The 26,665-nt window shown below is 51.6% G+C and overlaps 1 protein-coding gene across 4 annotated transcripts in view; it reads right to left on the reverse strand.

Annotated features, from left to right (window-relative positions):
• Window positions 1-26,665, reverse strand: part of MYH11 (myosin heavy chain 11) — a 117,379-nt gene that overhangs the window by 39,698 nt on the left and 51,016 nt on the right. For 2 of the 4 annotated variants that reach the window (XM_046666372.1, XM_046666374.1), the window contains exons 5-12: window positions 20,277-20,379; window positions 18,667-18,687; window positions 16,371-16,463; window positions 13,323-13,386; window positions 10,041-10,139; window positions 7,069-7,212; window positions 682-777; window positions 139-257 (exon numbers count right to left, since the gene is read on the reverse strand). In XM_046666372.1, coding sequence (XP_046522328.1) covers window positions 139-257; window positions 682-777; window positions 7,069-7,212; window positions 10,041-10,139; window positions 13,323-13,386; window positions 16,371-16,463; window positions 18,667-18,687; window positions 20,277-20,379 — 739 coding nt within the window. The remainder of the gene's footprint in view (window positions 1-138; window positions 258-681; window positions 778-7,068; window positions 7,213-10,040; window positions 10,140-13,322; window positions 13,387-16,370; window positions 16,464-18,666; window positions 18,688-20,276; window positions 20,380-26,665) is intronic. The other 2 variants (XM_046666373.1, XM_046666375.1) reach the window with 1 other exon arrangement.

The raw sequence follows: 26,665 nt of genomic DNA on the forward strand, positions 1-26,665 counted from the left end.
TGGCTGGATGGATGGGTGGATGGATGATGGATGGATAGATGGATGGGTAGATGGATGAATGGATGGATGGGTAGATGGATGGAAGACTCTGCAGGAATAAACGGTAAGTGCGGGAATAAAAGGCAAGTGCAGCTTTACCTGTTCTTTTGTTTGAGCTTTCTGTACCACATCCCGTCCGACTTTGATACGTGGGGTCAGGATGGATCTGGTGAAATCCGTCACGTTAATTCCCATGAGGTGGCAAACTTTCTGAGCAGCTGGATGGAGAAAAGAAGCATATTAAGTCTATCACGAAAGAGAAGGCTTGGGAAGGAAGCCACACCACATGGGATATTTGTGATCTGTGTATGCACTAGTTTTGTTTTTGTTTTTTTTTTTTTGGAGAGATGGAGCATGATGGTAGTGAACACAGCATGAAAGTGTCCTAGAAACTGCTGTCATTAGTGACCTCACCCCCAGTGTTTTGCTAAGAGGCAATGACGGGGGTAGGATGAAGGTCACCCCAACTGGGGGCTTAGGATCAGACAGTTCCAGGTTCAAGTCCTTGCCCCCTTCCCACTCCCTGGCCATGGGATTTTGGAAGAGCTATTTAACTTCCTAGAGTCTCGCTTTTGCCGGCTTATAAAAAGGGTCAGCTATTTGGTATCTCATTAGGTTGTCAACAGGATTGGTGACAAGTACCTGTGTTATCTGGCATGGACGCCTGGTCTGTGTTTCTCTCCTTCTTGAAGACAATATTCCCAAGCTGCAGGACGGACGACACCACCCTCAATATGGCTGAGGTGAGGAGAGAAGAGCAGATAAGACACAGACATCAACATCAAGGTGGTCGGGAGTGGGGGTGGAGTCTAAAAGTCACTGGGGACCCAGAGCAGCGTACATCTTCCCCCTAAAGAGACTCAACGCTCAGCTTTTAGGAGAAACCCAGACCACCCCACTCCCTGCTAATGGAGGAGAAAACCTGGCCGGTACGGGGAGGGTGGGCAGAATATTTTCAGATGGTTGCTGAAAACCTCGTGCGACAATGGAATGCTATGCGGCAGAGGTGGGCAAACTGCAGCCAAATTCGGCCCTCTGCCTGCCATTGTTAATATAGTTTTATTGGAACACAGCCACGTTCATGCACTTACATATTGTCTATAGCTGTTTGCGCACTGTGATGGCAGAGCTGAACGGTTGTAACAGAAACTGTATGGCCCGCAAAGGCTAAGATATTTACTATCTGGCCCTTGACAGAACATGTTTGTCAATCCTGCTGTGTAGTATTCAAGGAGAATGAATGATTCACAACTATAAACCACAAAACTGTTGTATGCCACAAACACAAATGCTGAACAAAAGTCACCAAACGCAAACAAGAAAATACGATCTAAGTCCATTTATAGAAAGTTCAAGAAAAGGCAAAACTATGCTGTTAGACATCAGGATGATGGTTACCTTTGTTTAGGGGAAGCTACTGGAAGAAGCATGAGGGAGCTTTGGGGGGCTGGTGGTATTCTCTTACTTAAAATGGGTCTAGTTTGTAAAAATTCATCAAACTGTAGTCTTACACACAATTTACTAAATGCAAGTTATATGTCAATAAAAGCTATTTAAGAAAAACAAAAACCAACCCTGTGCTTCCTAATGTACACTGGCTGGGTGTGCAAGATGCTCACATAAGGATGAAGAAGGGGAAATTTTATCCCACTTGTTGTCCAGGTGTCTCCAGACAAAACACTGTGTTCCCAGACCTGTGGGATCCTTCGGACTCCGTACTCAGCCCCTGCTACTGTTAGAATGGTTTCCGTGTGTGAAATCCCCACGAGACCGTGAGTTTCTGGAGAGTGGGAGAGTGTCCTATCATTTGTGTATTTCCAAAACTAGTGCAGGGTCCAGCCACACGTGGGGAGGGAGGGAGATGGATGATGGATGGGAGATGGATGATGGAAGATGGATGAAGGATAAATGAATCAATGGATGGGCTGATGGATGGATGGACAGATGGATGGATGGACGGATGGATGGATAATGGATGGATGGAAGGAAGGAAGATGGACAAATGGATAGATGGATGGATGGAAGATGGACGGACGAAAGATTGATTAATGCAAATACCTGGCTTTAGATTCACTCAGGTGCAAATCACCTATAGGATTTCCAAGAAGAAATCGCTGTGCTCTAGGAACAAAGCACAGAGATCCCAACCTTTTCTGGTTCCCCAGGCCAGACTAGGCGTGTCAGCCCTTCACAACAGCTGCCCTCACACCTCAGGGACTCTGGCCCAGCTCAGCAGCAGAACGGTCCAGCAGCAGGCTGACCATCCACCCGTCTGCTCCCACCCCCCATTGCAGAAACCCTTCCCCCCAAAATGAGCAAAGTTGCTATTGACGGGACACAGCTAAGGCAGTTTCTTTTAACAATAACATCTATGAAAGGGGCTTTGTAAACTGTCAAGCGCTATGCACACAGTTTTTAAACTACGAGACGAAACTGGGGATTGCTGAAGTGCCTGCAGAGCCCAGGGATGCAGGCTAACGCAGGGTTTCTCACCCTTGGCACTACTGAAATTTGGGGCCAGATAATTCTGTGTTGAGCTGGGCGGGGGCTGGTCCGGGGGGGCCTGTGCATCATTGCAGGATGTTTAGCAGCATCTCTGGTCTCTAACCACTAGATGTCAGTAATGTTTCCCCCTCCTGAGTTGTGACAACCAAAAACGTCTCCAGACATCACCAAAAGTCCCCTGGGGGGGGCCAACTCCTTCCTGGTTGAGAACCACGGGTCTACATGAATGAAGCTGACAGATGGGGACTGTGAGGACCCCTGGGGGCCATAACCTCACCCGAAGGCGGACAGCTGCTTCTCCCATCGTGGCTACAGGGGAGGGAAGCCCAGTGCTGCCAGACTTCTGATTTTTCCAAAGATGATGGAAACCCAGACTTTTGTGTGAAATCCACCCACGTTGAAATGCCGGGAGCGAATTAAAAGAAAACTTCCAAGGCTGCGGAGGCCAGACTCTCCTGTGGGCTCAGGAGTTTGTACTTCCTGACATTGAGAACGTGAGCACGCGAGAACGGCCGCCACTCCCCGGCCACAAGAGACGAACCAGCTGAAAGAGCCAGTGGACAGCAGAGCAGCCAAGTGGCAGGGGCTACACAAATGGCGAGGGTGTCTGGGGCAGTGGTGGGAAGCAGACACTCTGGAGTTAGAAAACCCCAGCTTCATCTTGCTGGGCCTCAGTTTCCCTCCCTGAAAAATGGAGATGGTAACAACAGTACTTGCTTCGTGAAGTTTATGTCAGGAGAGAGGATGCAGCGAGGCACCTGGCCCAGGGGGTGCTAAATAGTAGTAGCCGCCTGTAGTGGGGCTGAATGGGGGCCCCCAAAAGATACGTCCATCGGAACCTGTGAATGTGACGTTATTTGGGGAAAAGATCTTTGCGGATGTAATTAAGTTAAGGCTCTCACGTGAGGTTATCTCGGATTAACCTGGCAGGCCCTAAATCCAATGAGAAGCATCTTGATAAGAGTGTAAAGAGAAGACACACACAGTGGAAGGGGATGTGACAACAGAGGCAGAGATCAGAGTGATGCGTCTAACAAGCCAAGGAAAGCCCAGGGCTTCCAGCAGCCATAGAATCTAGGAGAAGGGCCTGGGAAGCACTCTCCCTCAGACCGTCCAGGAGGAACCAACCCAGCCGACACCTTGATCTGGGACTTCTGGCTGGAGCATGATGAGAGAATAAATTCTGTTGTGGTTTTTTGGGTTTTTTTGAGGAAGATTAGCCCTGAGCTAACATCTGCTGCCAATCCTCCTCTTTTTGCTGAGGAAGACTGGCCCTGAGCTAACATCCATGCCCATCTTCCTCCACTTTTATATGTAGGACGCCTACCACAGCATGGCTTTTGCCAAGCGGTGCCATGTCTGCACCAGGGATCCGAACTGGCGAACCCTGGGCAACCAAAGCAGAACATGCGCACTTAACCGCTATGCCACCTGGCTGGCCCCAAATTCTGTTGTTTTAAGACACCAAGTTTGTGATAATTTGCTACAGCAGCCACAGGAAACTAATAGGCCATCCTTATTACTGAGGACTAGGAAACAAGGTTTCCCAACATAGGGCACATGGGCTGCCAGGGGTACACAGAATGGATGACTTTAGGTGGAATGAGAAACTTTGAAAACATGCTAATAGTTAGGTATTTATTCTAATTTATTAGAAATAGTATAACCAGGGCATACGATTAGTGATTTTACAGACCTTGTTGTTTAGGACAAAGCCCAGAGTGGACAGGGCTGTAGAAATCCATCCTATATATAAAAATATTCTGCCATGGTAATACAGATGGAACCAGAAGTGACATCAATGGCAAATGACTGAAGTCTGGGGAAAGGATCTAGTCAGTCCCTGGGAAGGTTGGAGTACCTGGGGGCTGGAGCTAGCTGCCCGGTTAACTCATATCCTGGCCCTGTTCCTAGCCGCTGTGTGACTTCAAGTCAGGTATTAGCCTCTCTGGGCCTCCGTTTCACCCTCTGAAGGCCCATGAAAACATTTAGCTCACGGGATTGTCATGAGGATTAAATACATAGCACTTAAAGAGGGTCAGCGCTCAAGAAACAGTGGTTGCTATTATGTCCTTATTATTACTCCAGTCCTACATTGCTACCAGCTCTCTGGGTGACATCTCCCTCGCCGAGATCCTGGAAACAGAGGGGACGGGTTCCCTGGAGCCTCATGAAGGTCCAGGGCTTGGGGCCTGACTCCCCACGCCCCCCATTCTCCGTCAGCCTCTTTGTGGTGGACTGGGAGTAGCTCTGTATTTATAACCAGGGGAGGTACACACACTGGCCTGAGTACGTGTCTCATGGGCATCAGGCTTTGCACAGCCTCATCTTAATGCTTCCTCTGTCTGCGTTCCATCTGCTCTATTATTTACTTAACCTTTTTTTTTACACCCACTCACTTCTCTCTCCTTAGATTTACTTTAACAGGAAATTTTACCTTAAGTGAAAAATCAGCTTCCGTTGCCATAAATAGATGGCAACTATAAAAATAAATACAGGGAAAAGAAGCAATATTATCCAGTTCCAGCAAGATGCTGGGGCCTGCCCAAGGCGCTGGGCCTGGGCTCCGCTCTGTGGTGAAAGGGAGGTTAGCAGCCACAGAGGGCTGCAGACCTGGTAGGTGCTAACTGTCGCTCTCTCTCTGAAAGTCACCAGAACCCAAAGGCAGCAGAGAAGGGAAGGCCATCTCCTGGTGGGATTCTGCGTCATTTATGGCCCAGCAACGTGAGTCCACATTTTAGAACATACTGGGCTCTTTCCAGCCTTGGTTTCCAGGCTTTGGTTCTGACATAGATCTTTAAAGGAGTTTAAAGGACAAAAACCACTTTCCCAGACCAAAACAGAGCACAGTGAATCATAAAATGGGGCCTGGGAGGCCATGGAACCCAAGAGTGAGTCTCAGCTCCACCAGCAACTCGTTGCTGTGTGTCCTTGAGCAAGCCCCTTCACTTCTCTGTGCCTCAGTTTCCCCATCTGCAAATTGGGGATGACAATGACCACCTCGCGGGTTGCTGCGATATCAAGGAATGCTTATAAAATACTTAGCATGTTGCTTTGCACCTGATGTCTTCACTGTAAAGACATTAGAAACATTTCCACATCAGTCAGTGTTCTTCTAAAACAATGTAAAAGGCCTCGTTTTCTTTCATAAAGTCAAACGATAATTTCATAAGTCCCCTACTGATCTACATTTTAGTTTGTTCCAGTTTTTCATTATCTAAAATCAAACTACACTGAACATCCCGGGACGTTCACAAAAAAAAAAAAAGAAAAGGGGGAGGACTAAGCAAATGCAGGCACGTGGCAAGTACGTAATCATCAGTTGTATTTTTTTTTTAAGCAAAGATTAGAAGCAAAACTGACTCGTGTCCCAAATGAAATGAATCACTCTGGGAAAGCCTATGACATCAGGAAGGGATGCCGTTAGTGCTGGATTCTGACGTGGGACCCCGGCCAAAAGCCACAAACACCGTCCATCTGTCAACCGACCCACAGAGCCTTCTTTTTCTGGGTCCCGAGTTATCTCGGGAGGAGCTGCCCCTCCCCACACGCCGCATTTCGGCGACTTCGTGCTATTCTGGGGCTCCGGCGGGCGTGGGCGTGGGAAGGAAGAGAAATTTTCCGCAGTCTTATCTTGGTGTTCCCAAAAGAGATTAACCTTGAACCCTGGGGCACATCTAACCAGAAAGAGCAGAGTTTCTCAAAGCACAGTGTGGAAACCAAGAATGTCTCTTTGTGCTGTCCTGTTCTCAGGACCAAAGGTGGCTCTTGGTCATCGATTGATGACATTGATCAATATTCATTTCTTACCAGAACTGCCTTTCCAGCAAGACCCCAAGTAAACCCGCTGCCTTGATTACTCCTCCTCCCCTATCCTCTGGTCATATGTTCCTGATGAGGCCAACTGCCTCTCTACCTCCAGCTCCAAGAATGGAATAGAGACCACAACCTAAGCCATCCAGAGCTGTCCACAACCCCAGCTACAATGAGTGGCTCAGGAATATGCACATCAACCTCGGCCAATCAATAAGAGTCAATGAGACTCCATTCAGGGACTCAAGCAAGGAATCAAAAGAGAAAGAAATTCTGCTGGATGTAAACGCAAAGGATGTAAAGGCTGGAGCCACAGCAGCCATTTTGCTGTCAAGAAACTGCAGCCTACCTAAAGACAATGTTGTTGAAGACCAGGTTTCTAGAGGCATCCTTTGGGCCCCTGGAACCTGCTGTACCTGAAACCGGTATCCCTGAGTGAGTCATTTTCCATTTGCTTAAGCCAATTTGGGTCACTTTGTAACTGAAAGAACACTAATTTATGCAGCCACTTTTCTAAAACTCGGATAAACCACCTAAGGTAATATTCATTTTCCTTCTTCTTTTTTTTTTTTTTTCTTTTTGAGGGGGTGGGAAATTCAGAGAGCAGAACTCTGTCCGGACCAGAGAAGAGTCCCTAACTGATGCCAGTGGAACCAAGAGCACGAATCTACACCTCCTCGCCAGTGCTAGACAGAAAGTCTGAAGACTTACATTGCTGCTCCTCGTCACTGAAGCCCATGATGGCCATGGCCTCCACGGTCTCCTGGAACATCTCGTCGTCCTGGGCAGCCGGGATGGGCACGAAGCCATTGGAGAGGAAGGTGTAGTTGTTGAAGCCCTCCAACAACAAGTCATCTAGAAAGAGAGGGAGACGGGATAGCGGTCAGGAAGACGCACTCCCCTTTCAATGTGAGACAGGGACCTGACGAAGGCTCTGGGCCACCATAACTTCTTCCCCTTTCCCAAGACTTGGATGGTTTAAAACCTTCCTTCTGCATCATTGCATAGATGGCCTCACCAGCCATCACCGGCCTCACACAGTGGTGCAGGTTGTGCACTGCCCCAGGATACCCAGCAACTGAAATCCAGCTTTGGCTCCGTTTGCGAAGCCGTGACCCCTGACGCGGGGTTGCATTTACCTGGAGGAAGGGGCACCTTTATCTCAATTGCCCAAAGGCACTCTGCCTTCCGTAAGAAAGCTGTTTGATAAGTTAGATCGATCTTTATTCATCCACTTATTAAATTTTGTAAAATGAAATCACGCATGCACATGAATTTTAAAAATCCATTACTAACAAAAGATTTATAATTAAAAAAACACCATTCCCTGTCGTATCTCTTCTCCAACTCCTACCTTACCCTAGGATAACTGCTTTATCTCTTTTAGCTGTTTTTTCTGGTAGTTGCCACAATCTCTATATATCACAGGCTTACTATATATAATATTATATCTATATATCATATAGAATAGGCTATTTCTGGATATGTCAAAGTTAGATATTATCTGTTGACGTCTTCCTATGGCGGATAAAGACTAAGCTCTTCCACCATCCTCCTCCTCCAATTATTTCGAATTGAATCAACAGACAAGGTTTACAGCAGGGGTTGGCAAATTTGGTCAGCTGGTTGTTTTTGTAAATAAAGGTTTATTGAAACACAGCCACGCCCCTTTCCTTGTCAGTGTCTATGGCTGCTGTTCCACTACCGGGGCAGCCAGACTTGAGTAGCAGCAACAGAAACCACAAGGTGCCCGAAGCCTAAAATAGTTACTTTCTGGCCCTTTAGCAAAAACAGTTGCCAACTGCTTGTTTATACTGTTACATCTATTAAACGCTGTTCTCTGTAAAGTGTTCCGTGGTTACATTCCTGTGTTAATCAGCTCCCCATCCCTTTCTCTCCCATCTGTAATTGCCTCTCTTTTTCTCGCACCAGTTGCTCTTACGACACCCTCTTCCAGATCGATCTTTAATGAGACTGGATGTGATTACACTTTTGGAAAGAAGTCAGCGAGATACTTTTCTTTTGAAACAAAGGTCTTTTAGGGGTCAAGTCACTTGGAAGCTATTTGAGGTTAAAGGGACACAATACACCAATTAACTGAAGCCTTCGGATTAACTGAAACGCCTGATGAAAGTCATAGGATCGGGGTCTTGGCCAAGACTTCGTTATCCAGACTACGGATGAATTTACAAATAGCCGATTTTTCTTCCCAGATCTATCATCAAGACTACAAATGGTCCCTGGGAACTTCGCTTGTTAGGCTTTTCCTTACCCAAATTTCTGGCAGACCAGAGACAGCACAAAACTGGAAACTGAGTTGCCAAGCAACCCAACTGTTGACTTTGGTGACAAGCAAAAGGAGGAGGGATGGAAACATTTGTCCCTGGGCCACCCCACAGTGTCCCGCTCCGGAACTGCTAATTTACCTATTGCCCGGCATATAACATCCGTTCAGCATCCCCCCGTTTATCCAAAGTATCCACCTCACCCCGTGTTCCAGACCGCCAAGCATCAAGGAGATTGAATAATGAGTGATGCCTCCCCCTAGCGGCAGAGCTCTGCACTACACCCCATCCCAGCAAAGGTACCAGCCCGCACATCCCTTGGGTGATGCTCTGAACCCAAGTAACTAACTGGGGGCCGCGAGACCGATGGGAAGCGAAGTTTGGATTGTTCTCATAAAATTTTCGACTTAAGCTTGTTACTAGAATGCAGACCACACTATGGACCTATATTCACTCGTATTTTCCTTTTTCCAGCTCCATGATTTTGTCTCTCTCTTCCTGAGTAGATGACTATATGTCCAGAACATATAATTTCCTACTGGAACCTGGTACACAGTGCATTGTATTCACGTGGAAAAGTATCTCCCTACTGGTGATGGATATTAACTAGACTAATGGTGCTGATCTTTTTGCAATATATATAAACATCGGACCATTATGCTGTACTCCTAAAACTAATATACTGTTGTTATATGTCAATTATACCCCAATAAAATATGTATATTTCTCCTACAACAGAGGTGAGCAAGCACAGCACACTGCCTATTTCTATAAATAAAGTTTTATTGTAACACAGCTATGCCTCAGTTTACCTATTGCCCCAGCTGCTTCTCCATGACAATGGCGCAGCTGAGCAGTTATGACAGAAACCACATGGCCAACAAAAAGCCTAGAAGATTGACTATCTAGTCCTTTACGGAAAGTTTGTTGACCCCTGCCCCACAAAGGCCACTTCAAAGTCACCTTCAAAACACATATAAGGAAACCTGGTTAGTCCCACTTCCCCTCAAAATTCTTTATAAAATTGCATCTTATCGACTTGCTAGTTTTAGAAACTGGCAAATACAGCTATTGTCTTCCTCTCTTCCTGGAAGGCACAGGTTGTGTCTAATTGGACTTGACACCTTCCATTCTAATGGGACTTTCTTAGTTAATCATCTAACATCTAATGGGGCTCAACGTCTTCTATGTCACATAGCAGGCAAGCAGTAAACGAGAATGACTGCACAAAAGCCACACTCACTCAAAAGAAGATGAGGAATTATCCATCTGCCCCCCAAAGATACAGCTCTTTCCTTGGCAGGATCTCAGACTGTTTTAATAGCCAATCAATTAACCATGGATCGTGACGAAAGGGGAGGCTGAAACCCCCAACGCTTGTCCTTTGCTGTCACTTACTTCTCATCTTGTCCTTGGCTCCAGCAATCAGGTAGTAGAAGATGTGGAACGTTCTCTCGTCTCTGGCTTGGCGAATGGCCCGTGACTTTTCCAGCAGATCTGGTTTGGGAGGAGTTAAGAATTCCAGTGATAACACAAGCGCCCCCCTCACAGGAACCTAACCTTCCTCCCCAGTGCCTGTCGCCCCGGCTGCTGGAGGGGAAATCTCCAGGCCCCGGGACAGGCTCCCTGGAGAGTTCGCAAGAGCCTTCGAGCCGGGCAGAGCCAAGCCATCCACGCCAGATTCACACAGGTTGACCTCCCAGTTCTGGTTCACGGGTCCAAAGTGAGACCACTGGGTGCTGCTGGCAGGCCCCAGGCCCAGAGAGGAGTGAGGGGAACAGAGAAAAGGAAACGATAAAAAAAAAAAACCAGGAGCCCCAAGACCCCAGGATGAAAGAGTTACGGTGGGGAGGGCATGGTAACCACCCCCCACTCCTCTTCTGCAGAATGAGCTTCAGCTCACAGAGTGAAAAGAATTACACCCCCTACGGTTTAGCAATCCTTGTGCTAAGGGGCTGACATGCATTGGCTCATTTAAGCCTCACAAACGAGCCTAGAAAACAAGTGTGAATGTTATTTGCATTTTCAATATAGGGAAACTGAGGCTTGGGGACGGAAGGCATCTCCCAAAAGCACACAGCTAGGAAGTGGCAAAGCCAGGTCCTGTGGCGGCCAAAACACCGCGGCCAAGGGGCTGGGCTTCACAGAGCTGGCCAGCCTTCTAAGGAGACTAGCAACACGCCTCTCTAAGGAAACCAAAGAGAGCTGTTCTGTCGCGGTGGGGTGTGGAGACCGCGGGAGCTGGGGACGGTGGGGAGGGCACATGGTGGCTGGGCTGCTGGGCCAGGTGGACTTGCTCATCACTCAGTGTGATGGTGAGGCTGATGGAGCAGGCCCACCTGCGCCCAGACGGCTTGGCAGACCTCGCCCTCTCAGAGCCCTGGAGCTGAGCAGCAGCTGCCTGAGCCGCCCCAGCCCCCTCCAGCCTGGAAAGCGGTGTTCTCAGCCTTTCTGGCAGAGCATCCACATCACCTGAGGGGCTTGTGAAAACCACATTGCCGGCCCTGCCCCCAGGGCTCTGGCTCAGCCGGTCTGGGCGGGGCCTGAGATCTGCATTTCTGCCAAGCTCCCAGCTGATGCAGATGCTGCTGCTCTGGGGACCACACTTTGCAAGCCACTGATCTAAAGGGAGGGAGCTGAGGCCGGAGGGATGGGGGGCTGCCCGGGACTTGTCATAAACACAGGAAATGAATGGCTGAGGAGCACGTGCAGGGGCCAGAGAACAAGCTGTGAGACAGGAATCCTCTGTGGGTGGGCTGGCCAGGCAGCCCCAGACAGCGGGGGTCTCAGCCCGCAGAATGAGACACCTCGTCCTCAGAACGTCTGGGGCTGGTTGGTGGCCTGGGCCCACTTCCTGCAAAGCAAACAGGAAGCTGTTGCTGGAAGTTTGAAGTCGCAGAATTCCGCCAGCCCACCACTGCCCCACTCTGGCTCATTAGCATCTCAGTGGGGGCTCCGGGCGCGGCTGGGGTCCCCTGAAGAGGCACTCCCCACCCCCCAAGAGCTGGGCCAGGATTCAACAGGATACTGTGTGCCAAGGGCCCAGGGTGGCGCCCAGCACACAGCGACTCCTGGACAAGGCTAATGATGATAAAAATAGCATTAGTTCCACAATTTCTTTTCCCAACCCTTGGGCCAGAAGAGTCTCAGAATTTCCCAGATTTCGGACAGACCATTGTGGATGGATCATGAATATTATAAAACGCCCTCAATGGCTCTAAGGCAGCCCCTTGACAATCCTGCAGCAAAACACAACGATATTCTCCTGAGGGGACAAACAGACTATAAACAGCCTCTCGTGGGCTCAGGCCAGCTTTTGCCACCAGCTAGTTTCGGTTTTCAGAAGGTTCTGGATTTTAGGATTTGTGGACCTGTTTTATAAGAGGCCTTGAAAAGAGACACCAGTCTACATGACCTGACATGACAGAGCGGGGGAGAGGACACAATCGAATCCAGTGGATTTGGAGGCACAGAGAAGAAATGATCGTGCCTCCGTTCTGCGGAGGTCGGGGTTTGGCTGATTCGGGTAAAGTCAAATAGAGCCTGTTTCTTCCATGTGGGTTTAAGGGGCTACGATTTGCTGTGGGTGCTTCTCTAGAGGAAGACAAATTTTTTACACCAGTAGATGAATATCGATTTTCTAGAAAAAAAAAAATCTGGGTGGATTGAAATAGACAAAGGTGAACAAAGACATAATAGCTACCACATGTTACATGCTCCCTTTGGGCCAAGGGCTGTGCATGTCATTTCATTTCATTACAATTTAACTACAACTGCACAAGGAGGGCTGTCATCATGCCCATTTTGCACTGAGATTCAGAGAGGTTAAATGATTTGCCCAAAGCCCCACAGCTAATATGGCAGAGCCGAGAACTGGACCCAGACCGTGCCACTCCGAAGCTTATCCCAGGCACCAAAATGCAACCAGACACTGCCCTGGGTCCCACGGCTGGCCAGCAAATGCTCCCCAAGCAGCTATAAGAGTACAACATCCTTGAGCCTGGCAGGCCCCTGTAATGCTCCTAAGCTGAACCCTAGACTCGGTCCCTGAGTCCAGAAATTTCCAACTCGGCTCCACTTCACCATCCAGACCCTCCAAAGACATGCTCTTCTTGTCCTGTGCAGCACGGCCATCCTTCAGGAAAGCTCTGTTCCCAGCAATTTCCTATCTGTGCACTGGAACTGGTCACAGACCAGCTTCCTGAGAAGGACAAGAAGTCCTGGGTTTGGCCTCAGACCCTGGCCCAGTACGGATGAAGCAAAGATCCCAGGACAGGCAAAATCCACCCGCCCTTACTCCGTCTGGCATGGTTCTAAGAGCTTGACGTGAACTAATTCATTTCATCTCACAACACCTCTCCGAGGCAGGGACTACCATCATCCCCATTTCTTTGATGAGGCACAGAGAGGTTGAGTAACCAGCCCAAGGTCACACAGCCAGGGAGAGGTCAACCCAGACTCAAACATGCAGGCTGTTTGGGGTTCAAACCCGCGGTCCACGCACGACAGTGCCTGCTGTTACGGGAAAACCACCCCAGGGAAGATTCCTTCTAGAAGGAACCCAAGAGTCTGGGGAGAGGGGCCGGCTCCCGGGCTTTTCTCGGGCCCCTCAGGCTCTGGGCAGGAGGTCGGCTGCGGGCGCAGGGTGGGCCCCACGTGGCCCAGGCTCAGAAAGGATACACGTCTCGATGTTGGCTCCCACAATGTAACCGGTGACGTCGAAGTTGATGCGGATGAACTTGCCCTGTCGACGGGAAAACGCAGGTCACGGAGGGCTCCCCAGCCTCGGCCCCTCCACCCCACGCTGCGGGCAGGTGGGCAGGAAGTATTCAGGCAACAAACACAGAAAAAACAGAGGTGCTCGCAACCTCTCCGAGTCTCACAGGCCAGCACGTCAGAAGGACCCCCATCTGCTGTGCGGGGACCATCCGGGGCCACCCAGCGACACGGGAACTTGCAAAACACGTGCACGAATCAGTTTCTCCCAGCTCTTGCAAGGACCCTCAGTCCATCACACATACTGCCATTTTAAAGGTGGGGAAACTGAGGCTGAGAGAGCTCGTGTGACCTGCCCAGGGCGACAGCGCTCTGAGAGGCAGAGCCATCAGTAGGAGACATGTTTTGTCACGCCCCGTGGCTGGAGGAGGCCCTGCCTGCCCCCGCCCAAAACACGCCGGGCCCTCCACAATCAAGCAGGTCCAAGTTCATCCCGCTGTGAATTAAACTGCCTCCTGGCACAGGGGACGAATCGTGACTCCAGGGGGCCAGGCGATCCAAGCAGGCCCTGGAGATGGGGTTCTGCGGGCCCTGCCTGGCCCTGGGCTGCTCGGGTCTCTCCCCCTGGAGGAGACGCCCAGTCCACCTGCCTCTGTTTTAGCTGAACCGCAAAATCAAGGAGAGCCAGGTCCTCCATCGGAGCACGGGCCCTTTTCCAACTTTCTCAAGAGCTGATTAAGAATCCTACCCTTTTCCCGCCTCCAGGATGGGAGGCGTTCCCCTGTGTGGACACCATCCCCCCGGCTTGCTCAGGTCTTGACAAAACCCTCACACTTTCTCCATCAGGAAGTAAGACCGAGATCTGGGACCACCAGGGTCATTGCCACGGCAATGGAGGACCTGCTGGTCCTGGGCGCCATCCCTCTCCCGCCCAAGAAGGCGTAGGGTACCAGTGAGCGGGGGACAATTTTAGGGGTTGACTCCGAATTGGCTGTCCTTTGGGACATGCTAGAAACTTCGCCCCGGCTTGCAACCCACAAATGCAGTACTTCTCAGGGGAGGCAGCACATCTACCACCTGGATTTTGGAAATCTGGGGGAAGGAAGGTTTGGGCTGTCACACAATGGTGGGGCCAGCGCTCTTAGTGGACGGTGACCACAGAGGTTGGGCACCCTGCAGTGACGGAAGAGTCCCAGCCACCAAGCATTAGCCACATCCCCGGGGACTTTCAAACGTCCCACCTGATATTCATGGAGGTGAAAAACCTGTTGATAAGCAGCTGAGCCTAGAACCTAAGGCTGTTTTTTATTTTTAATTTTTTTTTTTTTGAGGAAGATTAGCCCTGAGCTAACATCTGCTGCCAATCCTCCTCTTTTTGCTGAGGAAGACTGGCCCTGAGCTAACATCCATGCCCATCCTCCTCTACTGTATATGTGAGACGCCTACCACAGCATGGCTTGATAAGTGGTGCCATGTCCACACCTGGGATCCGAACCAGCGAACCCCGGGCCACTGAGAAGTGGAACGTGCGCACTTAACTGCTGTGCCACCGGGCCCGCTCCCTAAGGCTGTTTTAGATAAAAACAGACCAAAAAATTTTAAATGTTGCTCTAATGTAAGAAAGTCACATCCGTGTGACTCTAGAGCAAATCGTTCTTTGATTCAGAGCTGTTCTAAGAGCATGTCATCATTCTGGAAAATCCCGTCCCAGGGCATCAGCCCCCAGCAAAGCCCCCTTGTTTCCGTCTGCGTTTGTGGCTGTCACGGTCACAGTGATTCTGGAAGTGAATGCAAGTGTCTGACATGTCCACTGTGTCTTCCTATGGGCTCTGGCCTGAGCACTGACGGGCTGAACTGCACGTTTGAATTATGACTTATTTTCTTTCTCCTTCATACTGCATTAGGGCATGATGCCGATCTGTTTTAATCTGATGGGTGAGGTAGGTGATGTCGTCTAGGACTCCCGCTTCAGGAAAGGAAAGGAGGGGACATTGTGTAATTATTTGGGTCTCGGGGTTAACAGGGCTGGGGACCGCCGTGTGAATACGCACGACACAGGGATGCTCAGCAGAGCAGCTAGGGACGGGCAGAGCAGAGGCGTCCGCAGGGCCCCATCCTGGGGGACCACAGTTCAGAGGGGCACCCCCGAACCCGCAGAAGCCCCCCCCCCAACAGGAACACAAATGTAGTCTTTGCTCATGAAAACACCCGCTGACTCTCCTATGGGGGCCACCACTTCTTTTCTACAACAAAATGATTTTTGTCTAAGAGTCATCAACCACCCAGGCTTGGGATTCTCCTGCCCCCTTCAGGCTCAGGGGAGAAAGGGGAGGCCCTCGGAGCCTGGGGAAGCCTGGGCTGGGAGGGGGCAGCCCCGCCTCATCCACTGTCGGCTCCTTGACTAGACCACAGGCTTCACAAAGGTTGGAACCACATCTGGATTGTTCACTGCCGTCCTGTGAGCCTAGTTCCGGGTCTGGGATACAGTAGGTGCTTAATAAAAATTAACCGAGCAAATGGAAAAAGAAACGAAAGAGAACAGTGTACGGTGTACATAAAAATGCCTACCAGAAGGACTGCATACAGTGGGCGCTGAATAAATGCATGCTGAAAGATGTGTGTGCCTGGTACACAGTTGGTGCTCCCTTGGGGTTTTGCTGAATCAATGAAGGAGTGTGGGATAGAGGTGTCTAGCATTTTCTACTCAGGAAATGCTCATTGAGTGAATCATGAATGTCCCACGCCTAACAGGGCGCCTGTGACACCAGAGACGCTCAGTGCGTGTGTGCTGGATGAGCGGTGAACGAATGAACAAGGGAAGGAGACACAGGACCTTGCAGGGCTGTGAGGCCAAGACAGGACCAGAGACCCAGGGCAAGATGCTGCTGCGACGCGCGCCTCCACGCCTCCAGTCGCAGACTCCCCCTGCACACACAGTCCGCATCCTCAGGGGGAGATGACACTGTGGGACCCCAGCCCATCCCAGAAAGCCAGTGGGGCTCGGCTACTTACGAATCGGGAGGAGTTGTCGTTCTTGACTGTTTTGGCGTTGCCAAAAGCCTCCAGAATCGGGTTTGCTTGTAGAAGCTGCTTTTCCAGCTCACCCTAAAATGCAGGCACATCTAGTTACTGGAGAAAACAACGCAGGCGTGGATGGTTCCACCCGAGACAGATGGTGTCACGAAACTCACAGGTGCTCGCCCATCCTATCGCCCCCCTGCTCTGAGACCCCCAGTGCTAACGTCCCGATTTACTCGAGGATTTCAGAAGAGCAGCGACTGGCTGAGCTCTCTTACAGCAAGCACGTCTGTTCCCAAGGAAGGCCGCTTTTTCCTAGAGAGGGCCTGCTCAGCTAGGCAGTGTCATTGCCACTCAGAACTGCAGCACTGCACAAGACCGGGCGGTGGCATTTACTTCACAGTGAATGACGCCCTGTGGAATTGTGCAGTGCACAACCTGCCCTGCTGTCTGTGGCTCCTGTTTAACAAGCAGCCTCCTTCAAGCGAAACCCCTAAAATCCTTCTCCTGAGGGTTTTCGTGCGATTTTCTTAAAGTTGCCATTTTTCCTTTCTGGGACTAGTTTTCTGGAGTCTCCCAGGGAAGACAAGGAAGGAAGGCGCAAAGCCCACCGGGAATACTTTTCACCAACTGCAGGACAAAGTTTCAAAGCAGGTTGCCTGAGCTCCATTCATCAGGTTAAATGCAGCTGAAACGATACACAGCCCACCGGCCCCCTCGGAGGGGGCTCCTGTGCACACGCGCGGTCACGTGATTAATGGTGGCAGGAAAGGGCCAACAAGGTAAGTCATGCCGGGAAAGCAAGGAGCGGCTCTTGGCCTGGCCCCCAGGGCTCCCTGTCCGAGCTCTTCCTCCAGGCCTCCCGGGGAAGGCTGGGGTTCTCAGGGTCCCCCTTCTTCTCTCTGCTGATCTCTCTGCCCTTTCCTCCGAGGCAGCAGGGCTGGGCTAAGAAGCCGCTGGGGACCGTTCTAGACGCCAAAGGGGCACACGGCTTTCTCCCAGCTCCTCTGCACATGGCGGGCATCGTGGGGAGCTGTCCCCAAAGGGACAGATCAGGAAGCTACTGTTGATTGATGTGCTTTATTTACCCACGTGCCCTCGCCACCGCAGCTCTCAAAGGCGATGGACCCAAGGCGTCATCTGTGTGACAATCCCAGCCACACATGGAATTCCCATAATTGGGACTTGCGGGAATTTATAACGAGAGCAATGGCCTGTCCTTGGCCTGTGGGAAGGGGACCAAAGGGACCACTTCTGTCAGCACAAACTTGGGGTGCCAAGATCCCCAGCTAAAGGTCCCCTTTCTAGAAGGGGAATTTGAGCTGGTGGGACCAAAGGGTCCTTCTCCGGAGAGCTTTAAACATGGGGATCTGGTCCAAACGGCTCATTTTATGGATGATGCCACTGTGGCCCAGAGGAGTTAAGGGTCTTGGCTGAGGTCACACAGGAGCAGATCCCGAAGAAGAACCCTGACTCCCCTTCTGACCTTCCCATCACACTGCCACCCAGTGTAAGATGGGTTGAGTGTGACCCTAGGACCCACTAGGACCCCTGAGGGTCTCTTCCAGGCTGGGACCCCTATGCCAGCTCCTGAAGCTCTGTGTTAGAGATGAGTTTATGTATGCAGGGGTCTGAGCAGGACCCAGTCGTGTGTCGCATAGCTGGGGCCTTACCGCGCCTCCAAAGCTAGTGCATCGCGAACCCCAAGACTCCTGGTTCTGGAGCCTCAGGTCCAGCCACCGGCATGCAAGGACAGACACGCACTGCACACGCATGCACGAGGACACACCAGTGGGCGGGGCGGGGGGGCAGGGCTCAGGGGAGAAATCCAGGGATGAGGGTGGGGGGAGAGGGGAGGCATGCCACAGCAGTGTCATCGACTGTCAATCAAGCCAGGGAAGCGTTAGGGCCAGACAGTCCTAAAACGCTCAACCAGACGGGACAGACGTCTCTGGGGGGCTCCAGTCGGGGACACTAGTGATGGACGCGTTGGTGCGAACGGTGGGGATTCACTGTGAACTGGGGACACCCATGCCAGGCTGGAGGACACGCCTGGGGTCCCAATGGGAGTCCTGCGGGTGCGGCCGCGCCCCACACCCTGTGCGCGGGCCTCGGACACCCGCAGGACTGTATTGGGGTCATTTGTCGGTTTGCGTTGTGAACCCTGAGGGCCTCGCCCGTTCCACCATCCGCTACGGGACCCGGGGGGGGAGGGTGCAACAGGAGCATGCAGATCTAAATACACTCCATGCCTCCCGTACACACCAGGAAAACACTCCCAGTTACTCACGTAGGCAAGAGGTGGGCCTTGCTGCGGTCGAACGATACGGTATAAAACAAACGTCAGTGTTATTGCGATCACTCACCCGTCAGGGCGGGAGAACACAGGACTTCACCCCGCCCCCCCCCCGACGGCCTGGGTTCCCCGGCACACCGTGGACGGCGGCAACTCTGAGTCTGTGTCCTTCCTCTCTGTTCCCCTCACTCCTGTTTCTAATTTCTCAGAGACGCAGGCCTTGCAAAGGCTTTTGCAGTGGCTGGGGCCACGGGGAGGTCCTTTCAAACTGTGTCAGACGAGAGACTGGCTAAGACGCATTTACAAACGCAGAGACGCAGGTGTCTGCACGCAGCGGGCACTTGATAAAGATCGGGCCTTATTGTCTTATATGTCTTATTTTGACTATTCTAAGGATGACAAATGCAGTGGGAACAGCATTTAAGAGCCCCACAAACTTTGGGTCCCTTTGTTCCTAGACTCCATCCCAGAGATGGTTCAGAAACGCTGGACCTTGGGTTTCCTGCATCTGTGTGAGGGACGAAGGTTCCAGAAGGGCAACCAGCACCCACCCAGATCGCCAAGGGCCCCCAGACCAGCTGGTCACTGTGGCTGCTCCAGAGAGGCCTCTGAGGGCTGGAAGCAAGACCCAGGGTGGCAGGAAGCGGTGACACCCCAGCCCATCTTCAGGCCCCCGTTCTGCCAGCTCCTCACCCCCAAACCTTCAGACAGAGGCGCTGGCAAGTCCGTCGCGCAGCCCCATGGCTTGTCCCCTTCTCTGTCCCCCAGAGAAGAAGATGGGGGAGGAGGAAGAGAAGGATGGACCCAAAAAGGGATGATTCTAGAAACCTGCTCTTCTCTTCCTTCCGAGCCCTTCATCAAACTGTGTGATCTGGCTTAATCTGTAGGCTGTTTTGACGACTCTCTCTGTTTCCCACGTGTCTGGAAGCTCAGTGACAAAATGACAGCGTCTCTCGGACTCACGACTGGACCCTATCCTGGCGGTGGCTGGCACACGCAGACGCTCAGGCAAGGGACGAGCCGAGGGACACCACATTCCATCCCCCGGGGCCCCCGTCAGAGGGACACGTGGAGGAATGACAGCTGTGCCACCACTAGAGTTCACCGAGATTCGTTTAAAGCAGCAGCTGTCAGTCAGGGGCGACTGGGCCCCCAGAGGACCCCTGGCCAGGGCTGGAGGCATTTTTGGTTGTCACACTGGGGGCAGGGACCAGGGATGCTGCTGAATATCCCACAATGCATCAGTCAGCCCCGCACAGAGAATTCTCTGGTCCAAAAGGACAATGGGGCCACCAGGAGAAGCCCTGCAGTAAGGTGACACTCCTCACTGGTGGGCAGCAGGCTCGTCCCACTTCACAAAGCAGGAACCCCTCGGGATGACGGTCCTGGCTGAGGCGAGGACTGGTCCAGACCCAAACGGGCCCGCTCAAGTGGGACAATGACCTCTCCTGTGAGCTGTCAGGGGAGGCGGCAGTTAACCCCGGACCCGAGTCCTCATAGCCGAGTCCTGGCCCTCCCACCGCACTCGGCTTGTGCCTCCATCACGCCACGAGCTGGCCACCCGTCCGCTAAGGCCTGGCCACCGAGCGGGACCCGCCACTCACCGTGATGCTGGTGTCCTTCTTGCCCTTGTGGGAGGAGGCCACCATGGCGAGGTACTGGATAACTTTCTTGGTGTTTTCCGTTTTCCCAGCTCCAGACTCGCCTCTGAAAGACACAGGAACAGTGACCCCCCGGAAACAACGCCGTGCAGGTGTTCTGTGGGGACCTGTCCACAGCTCCGGGGGCTCCATGGCATGACAACTGTCATCACGGCCATTTGCTGGATGGGGAAACTGAGGCTCCCAGAGGGGAAGTGACTTGCCCAAGGTCACACCGCTGGTAGAGAGCTGGGCTGGGCCTCAAACCCTCATCTGATATCTCAATCTACTCCTCCTGGGAAGATGCAGGAAAGGACTCAGGTGAAGAGTGAGAAAGAGAGGGGCCGGTCCGGTGGTGCGGTGGTTAAGCGCGCACATTCCGCTTCGGCCCAGGGTCTGCCGGTTAGGATCCTGGGTGTGGACATGGCACTGCTTGGCAAGCCATGCTGTGGTAGGTGTCCCACATATAAAGTAGAGGAAGATGGGTACGGATGTTAGCTCAGGGCCAGTCTTCCTCAGCAAAAAGAGGAGGATTGGCAGCAGTTAGCTCAGGGCTAATCTTCCTCAAAAAAAAAAAAAAAATAGGAAGAGTGAGAAAGGGAAAATCTGATTTTTCCTACCAACATCCAAACTTAGGTTTATCAGGAACCGTCTACTTTTTTCTAATGGACTTGACTTTTTAGAGCAGACTTAGGGACACAGCAAAATTGAGAGGAAGGTACAGAGATTTTCCCACAGACCCCCTGGCCCTGCACAGGCACAGCCTCCCCCACTGTCCACAGCCCGGGCCAGAGTGGGACGTCTGTTGCAACTGATGAACTTGCACGGACACACGGTCATCACTCGAAGCCCATAGTTTCCAACAGGGTCACTCTTGGTATACATTCTATAGGTCTGAATAAACATACGATGACAGGCAGCCACCAGCACAGTATCATACAGAATAGTTTCACTGCAAGTCATCTGCTTAAGACATCACTAGCTTTGTCAGAGATGGAAAGATCAGGCAAGAGGCCGCCTTCCCAGAAGGACGTAAATACCTCTCAGAGTACCAGGACTTAAGGGAGAAGTTTAGGAGCTCCCTGTATGGAAAAAAAAAGAGCTGGTTATCCCATCAGCCACTGGGCAGATGTAAGCCCCTTCATCTCCTGGAGACCCTTCCTCTGATTGTCAGGTAGCTGGCTAATGAGCTCAGTCAAGTATCAAAGGAGAAATCTGGTTGAAGTAATTTACACTAAAGTGTAAATGACTGATAGGTTTAGATCAGCAGGGCACTGTTTGTGTCATCAAAAAAGTACTCCCAGATTATAAGTGGTAGACTTTTTACCAAGATGGCCTTCCTGAGCCAGCTCGCTCTCTAGGCCATCAGAGATCATCATGGTGGGACTGCTTCCTCCAAGGGTTCCAGAACCTTCCTCTGACTCCCACCATTCCTAGGAAAGCGAAGGACAGGGCCTCAAACAAAGCTTTCCTCCCTTCTCACCCTCACCTCTGGTTTCCTTTGATTTTTGTTTCTCCTTTCTTTGCCTAGACTCCATTTTCTGAGCTCACTGCATATTCCCAAACGCAAGAGAGGACTATTTTTTTTAGTTCTGGAGAAGAATCTGTCTGACCCGAGGTCAGCTCGCGGTTCTCCCCACCGAGCCACCGCCCCCAGCGCTCGTGCGGCCTCTGCTCCGTCTCCTAATTAGGGAATAAAGACACGAATTTGCCCTGCCAGGGCGGCCTGTTCATAACTTGGCTCATGGTTAAAAAAGAGCAAGAAAGCAACACGTGCCCGGAATTGCTGGGCCTCGGCCCAGGGCCCCGCCGGCCAGAAACCCAGCGTGCGACCTCCAGGAGCGAGGACCGCCTCATGCCGGCCTCGGCCCCGCACGCCCCCCTTCCTAACGGTGACCATTCCCAATGGCCACATTATTTTACGTGGCGCTGGAGGCATTTCGTGAACCGGGAACCATGGGGGCATTATCCCCATTTTCTTACGGGGAAAACTGAGTCCAAACAAAAGAAATCTATTTTTTTTAATTTTAAGGAGAGAATTGACTTTTTTTTGCGGAGGCCCTGTGCTAATTGTTTCACATGTGTTATCTCCTTTCCTTCCCCTCTCCCCATCCTGAAGGGATGACATCTCACGTCCATGTTATTATAGAAGAGGAACTCTGGCCCAGAGTGGGTAAGCAACTTGCCCTAGGTCACACAGCAAGGCACAGTCAGAATTGAAAGTCAGTGTCTGATTCCAAGGCAGTCAGGCCTCTTTCCACTAGATTTCGCCAAGTCATTCCATGAACAGGCCCAGCTCTCTAGGAACTTGCTTTCAGAGGCCAGAGGAAGGGAGGGGAAAAGGAACTGATGTTGCCAAAGGCCTTCCCTATGCTCATAAATCCTTTCATTTAATCCTCCCCAAACCTAACGACAGAGTCATTCATTATCCCCATCACTCTCCCGGGGAAACCGAGGCTCACAGAGGCTGAAGCCAGTTGTTCTCGGTCACGACTGCTCCTGCCATGACACAGATAGAACACGGAGAAGGAGCGAGATCTGAACACTGGTCTACTTGACGCCAGAGCCCACGTTCCACCCGCTGCCCTTTTATTTTGATAAGGACTCGGGATGGAATGCAGGAAAGACAGAGGGAAGCCCCGACCCCACACCACCAGAGAGCTCTTCTCCACATTCTGGGAGCCTTCGCCCACCTTAAGAGGCTCTTTGAAAATGTAACTGGGGACCAAGGAACCAGGCCACTCAGTCATTTACACCTTAGTATGAATTACTTCAATCAGGCTAACTCAGAACACTTGACAGACGTCGCTCCAAACTGAAGGGGCCGGGTTCTGACCAGAGCAAGAGGAAGGAGAGAAAATCGGAGTGTGGGAAGCCACCTAGGGAGGTGGCCCCCAGCCCATCCCCATCTAAGTAAGATGAGAGTCGGGACACTACAGCCCACCTCGCCTTCCCCGCGTCCCTCCCTCACTTTCCACCGCCGCCTTCAGCCTCTCCCTCCGCCTCCTTTTTACAACATAGACACTGGCCTGGCTGTGACCTCGGCCCTGGTCTCCCACCTCACGAGGGAGGGAAGGGGGTTACGCACTCTGGGAATCTGCTTCTCCCCATGTGGGCTGCTGGGCTCAATATTTCCAGGCTTTACTGACACAAATAAATTGTGCTGGAAAGTTCTGGCAAAGAAAACACCTCCCCACTCCTGGCTCCAGGCTCACGGGCGTCTGAAGGCTGATGAGCTCAGGGCTGCTTCGGAAACGTGAGGATCTTTGCTTTTCTGAGCCCTGAACCTGGGGATGAGGGGGCCTGCCCAGCGGAGCACCCTGGCCCTCCAGCCTGTGTCTCGGGGGACTTGGTGCCCAGCCCCCTCATCCCGGAGCGGCCTCCAGGCCGTGGCATCGCCCCACTGCCAAGTCCTCAGAATCAGTCCAGCCTCCGCGGCTGCAAGGAGCTAGGCAGCAGTCGCTTAACCCCCACGGGGCCGGCTTCGCGGGTGGCGGCCTGTGCAGCCCCACGGGGACCACTGTGAGGCGGGCCCTGTGCTTGGTTTAACGCCCTGACGTTGCCATCTTGAGATTCTTAACCCGTTTTGAACACGGGGCTCTGTGTTTTCATTTTGCATAATTTGACAAATCACACAGCTGGTCCTGGCTCCCAGGGTTGCACCCATCTCCAAGTCCATTCCGGCCTGTGGGCTGCCCTCAGTGGCAAAGCCAAACTGGCTCTGAATCTCAGAGCAGTTCCGTCCCTGGTCCTCATGTGGCACCCACCCCTGCAGCCAGTGAGGTCCCCTAGCATTTGTGCTGTCCAACTCCTACACATCCTGCAAAGCCCAGATCTGCACTGCCTCTAGTCTGAATACTGCCTCCAGGCAGAAGCAATGCCTCCTTCCCCCGCAGCATCAGTCAGCAAACGAGCACGGGGGGCTCCAAGGGGGGGCTGCCTGAGGTCAAATCTCTGCTTTGCCAGCTCCTTGTGTGACCATCAGCAAGTCATTTAACCATCCTCACGCCTCAGTTTCCTTATCTACAAAATGGGTATAATAAAAGCACTTAAACGATTGTTACAAGGATTAAATGAGTGAATATATATAAAACACTTAGAACAATGCCAAATGCCCCAAAATGTTAGCTATTATTACTTTCATACCCGTTTCTTCCTTCCCCAATGCTTCCCCAATATATTCTGTTATTAAATAATTATCTTCAACATTCATATTGTCATTAAGATAGAAATCATATCATGTTTTTCTACCGTTTAGAAAACCATGTCTAAAGGGCCAGAGGGTACCCAGTTCTGGCTTTATGGGTCGTGCCTTGTTTCATAGCGTGAAAGCAGATATGGAAACAAATGGGCGTGGTAATGTTCCAATAAAACTTTATTTATAAAAAAACGGACAGGGGCTGGATTTGGCCCGCCGGTCAGTTTGCCAAGCCCTGGCTGACGTCTTCCAGCACTTTCCTGTCCGCTTTAGATTACAGTTCAAACTCCCCCTCTCTCTGATCTCCTGTCGCCCCACCCTCCTACTCTCTTCACCCAAACCCTGACGCGCACAGTTTGCTCCCTGAATACACAGCTCCATCCGTCTCCAGGGGCTGTGGCATGGTTCCCCATCCCTCACACGAATCAACCTGTTTGATCCCTACAGCAACCCAGTGGGGCACCTGTTGCCTCCATTTTATGGGGTTGGGGGGGAAACTGAGGCTCAGAGAATTGAAAGGACTTATGTCCGAGAGCAGATGGCTAATGGGTAATGGGGTTGGGATTCAAGCCCAGGAGGTCTGTCTCTGGAATCCAGACTTTACGACGTCCTACTACTTCTCATCATGAGTATCTGCTGAATGAATGAATGAATGAATGAATGGGGCGTCGTCATGGCGGGGAGCAGGGAGGTGAGAAATACTTCAGAACCGCGCCGCCCAGTGCATGAGCCATGAGCCAGAAATGGCTACTTAAATTAACCAAAATCATAAAACCCCCCGTTCCTCAGCTGCGCTGGCCACGCGGCAGGTGCTCAGCAGCCGTCATCGCAGAAAGTCCTGCTGGGCGGTGCTGTTTCCGGGGCAGCAGACCCTGGCGATGGCCTGGGTGTTGGGGGGTGGGTGGCTGCTGCTTCACCCTCACAGTCTCTCCCTAAGCTCGGCTCAGAGAGGTTAAGTCACTGTGCAGGGTCACACAGCTGGGAAGCCATCTGTAAGGCATATTCTTCCCTGCTCCCTTCTGCTACCAAATGGAATTCGTTCGCTCAACAGATGTTGGTGGAGCAATGCCATTTTCTACAGACGCCGATGAGCAAGCCGATTTTTCTACCCAGGTACCTTGGGAGGTGACACGTGGGTCCCACAGGGGCCTGGCTCATAAGTCGTCAAAGGGCTCTGTGATCAGCTGAATAATGGCCCCCAAAGATGCCCACATCCTAATCTCAGAAATTTGTGAATCTGTCATCTTACACAGCAAAAGGGACTCTGCAGCTATGATTAAATGAAGGACCTGGAGATGGGCGATTATCTTGGGTTATCCAGGTGGCCCCGTGTAATCACAGGGGGCCTTATAAGAGGCCGGCAGGAGGGCTGGAGAGAGAGATTTGAAGATGCTACACTACCGGCTTGAAGATGGAGGAAGGGGCCACAAGCCGAGGGCTGTGGGCGGCCTCTGGAAGCCGGAAAAGGCTTGGAAAGTGCAAGTCAGCAGGTGGCTTGAGCGCTTCCATCCACACACCTGAGTAGCGTTCTATCCCGAATTCTCCACTGTTACTTGTTGAGCATCACATGTTGATGTCCTACCACGGAAGACGAGCATTCGGCTCCCAGTCGAGCCTCTCCTCTTTCCCCATAAAGTCCATTTGGTCACGCAGAGTATTTCCGCTTAGATCAACACTTGGGGTTTGCGTTATAACGCAAATGCCAGTCCCTCAGTCCACGGCCCTTACTCCTCCTTTCTGCCCAGCTTTTGGTTTTCCCCAGAATTAATAATGACTTTGTCTTATTCCTTCCCAGGTTTGTATACACACCAACCCCAAACTTACTACGAATTGTCTAAATCTTCTCTCAGTGCCTTTCACAGCACCCATCACCATCTGAAGTTCTCTGTTGTCTGGTTCACCACCAGGACCCCCAGGCCTGGCCCCTGCCTGGCACCAGTTGGCGCAAAATAGATATTTGTTGCCTGAGTCTGTCCTTCCGGCCTCGGGAGTTTGCTGTAAGGAACATTTGGGGGAAAAAGCTGGAAAAGCACTTGTGAAAAGCAGATTGCAGACTCTGTTTTCAAGACTACAGCAATTAGAATTCCTTCACATCGGGACTTGCTGTTCACAACTCTAAACACGCAGAGAACATCGTGGCAGCAAGAGTCTAGAA

Source organism: Equus quagga, chromosome 7 (assembly GCF_021613505.1).
Source record: "Equus quagga isolate Etosha38 chromosome 7, UCLA_HA_Equagga_1.0, whole genome shotgun sequence".
Taxonomy (NCBI): domain Eukaryota; kingdom Metazoa; phylum Chordata; class Mammalia; order Perissodactyla; family Equidae; genus Equus; species Equus quagga.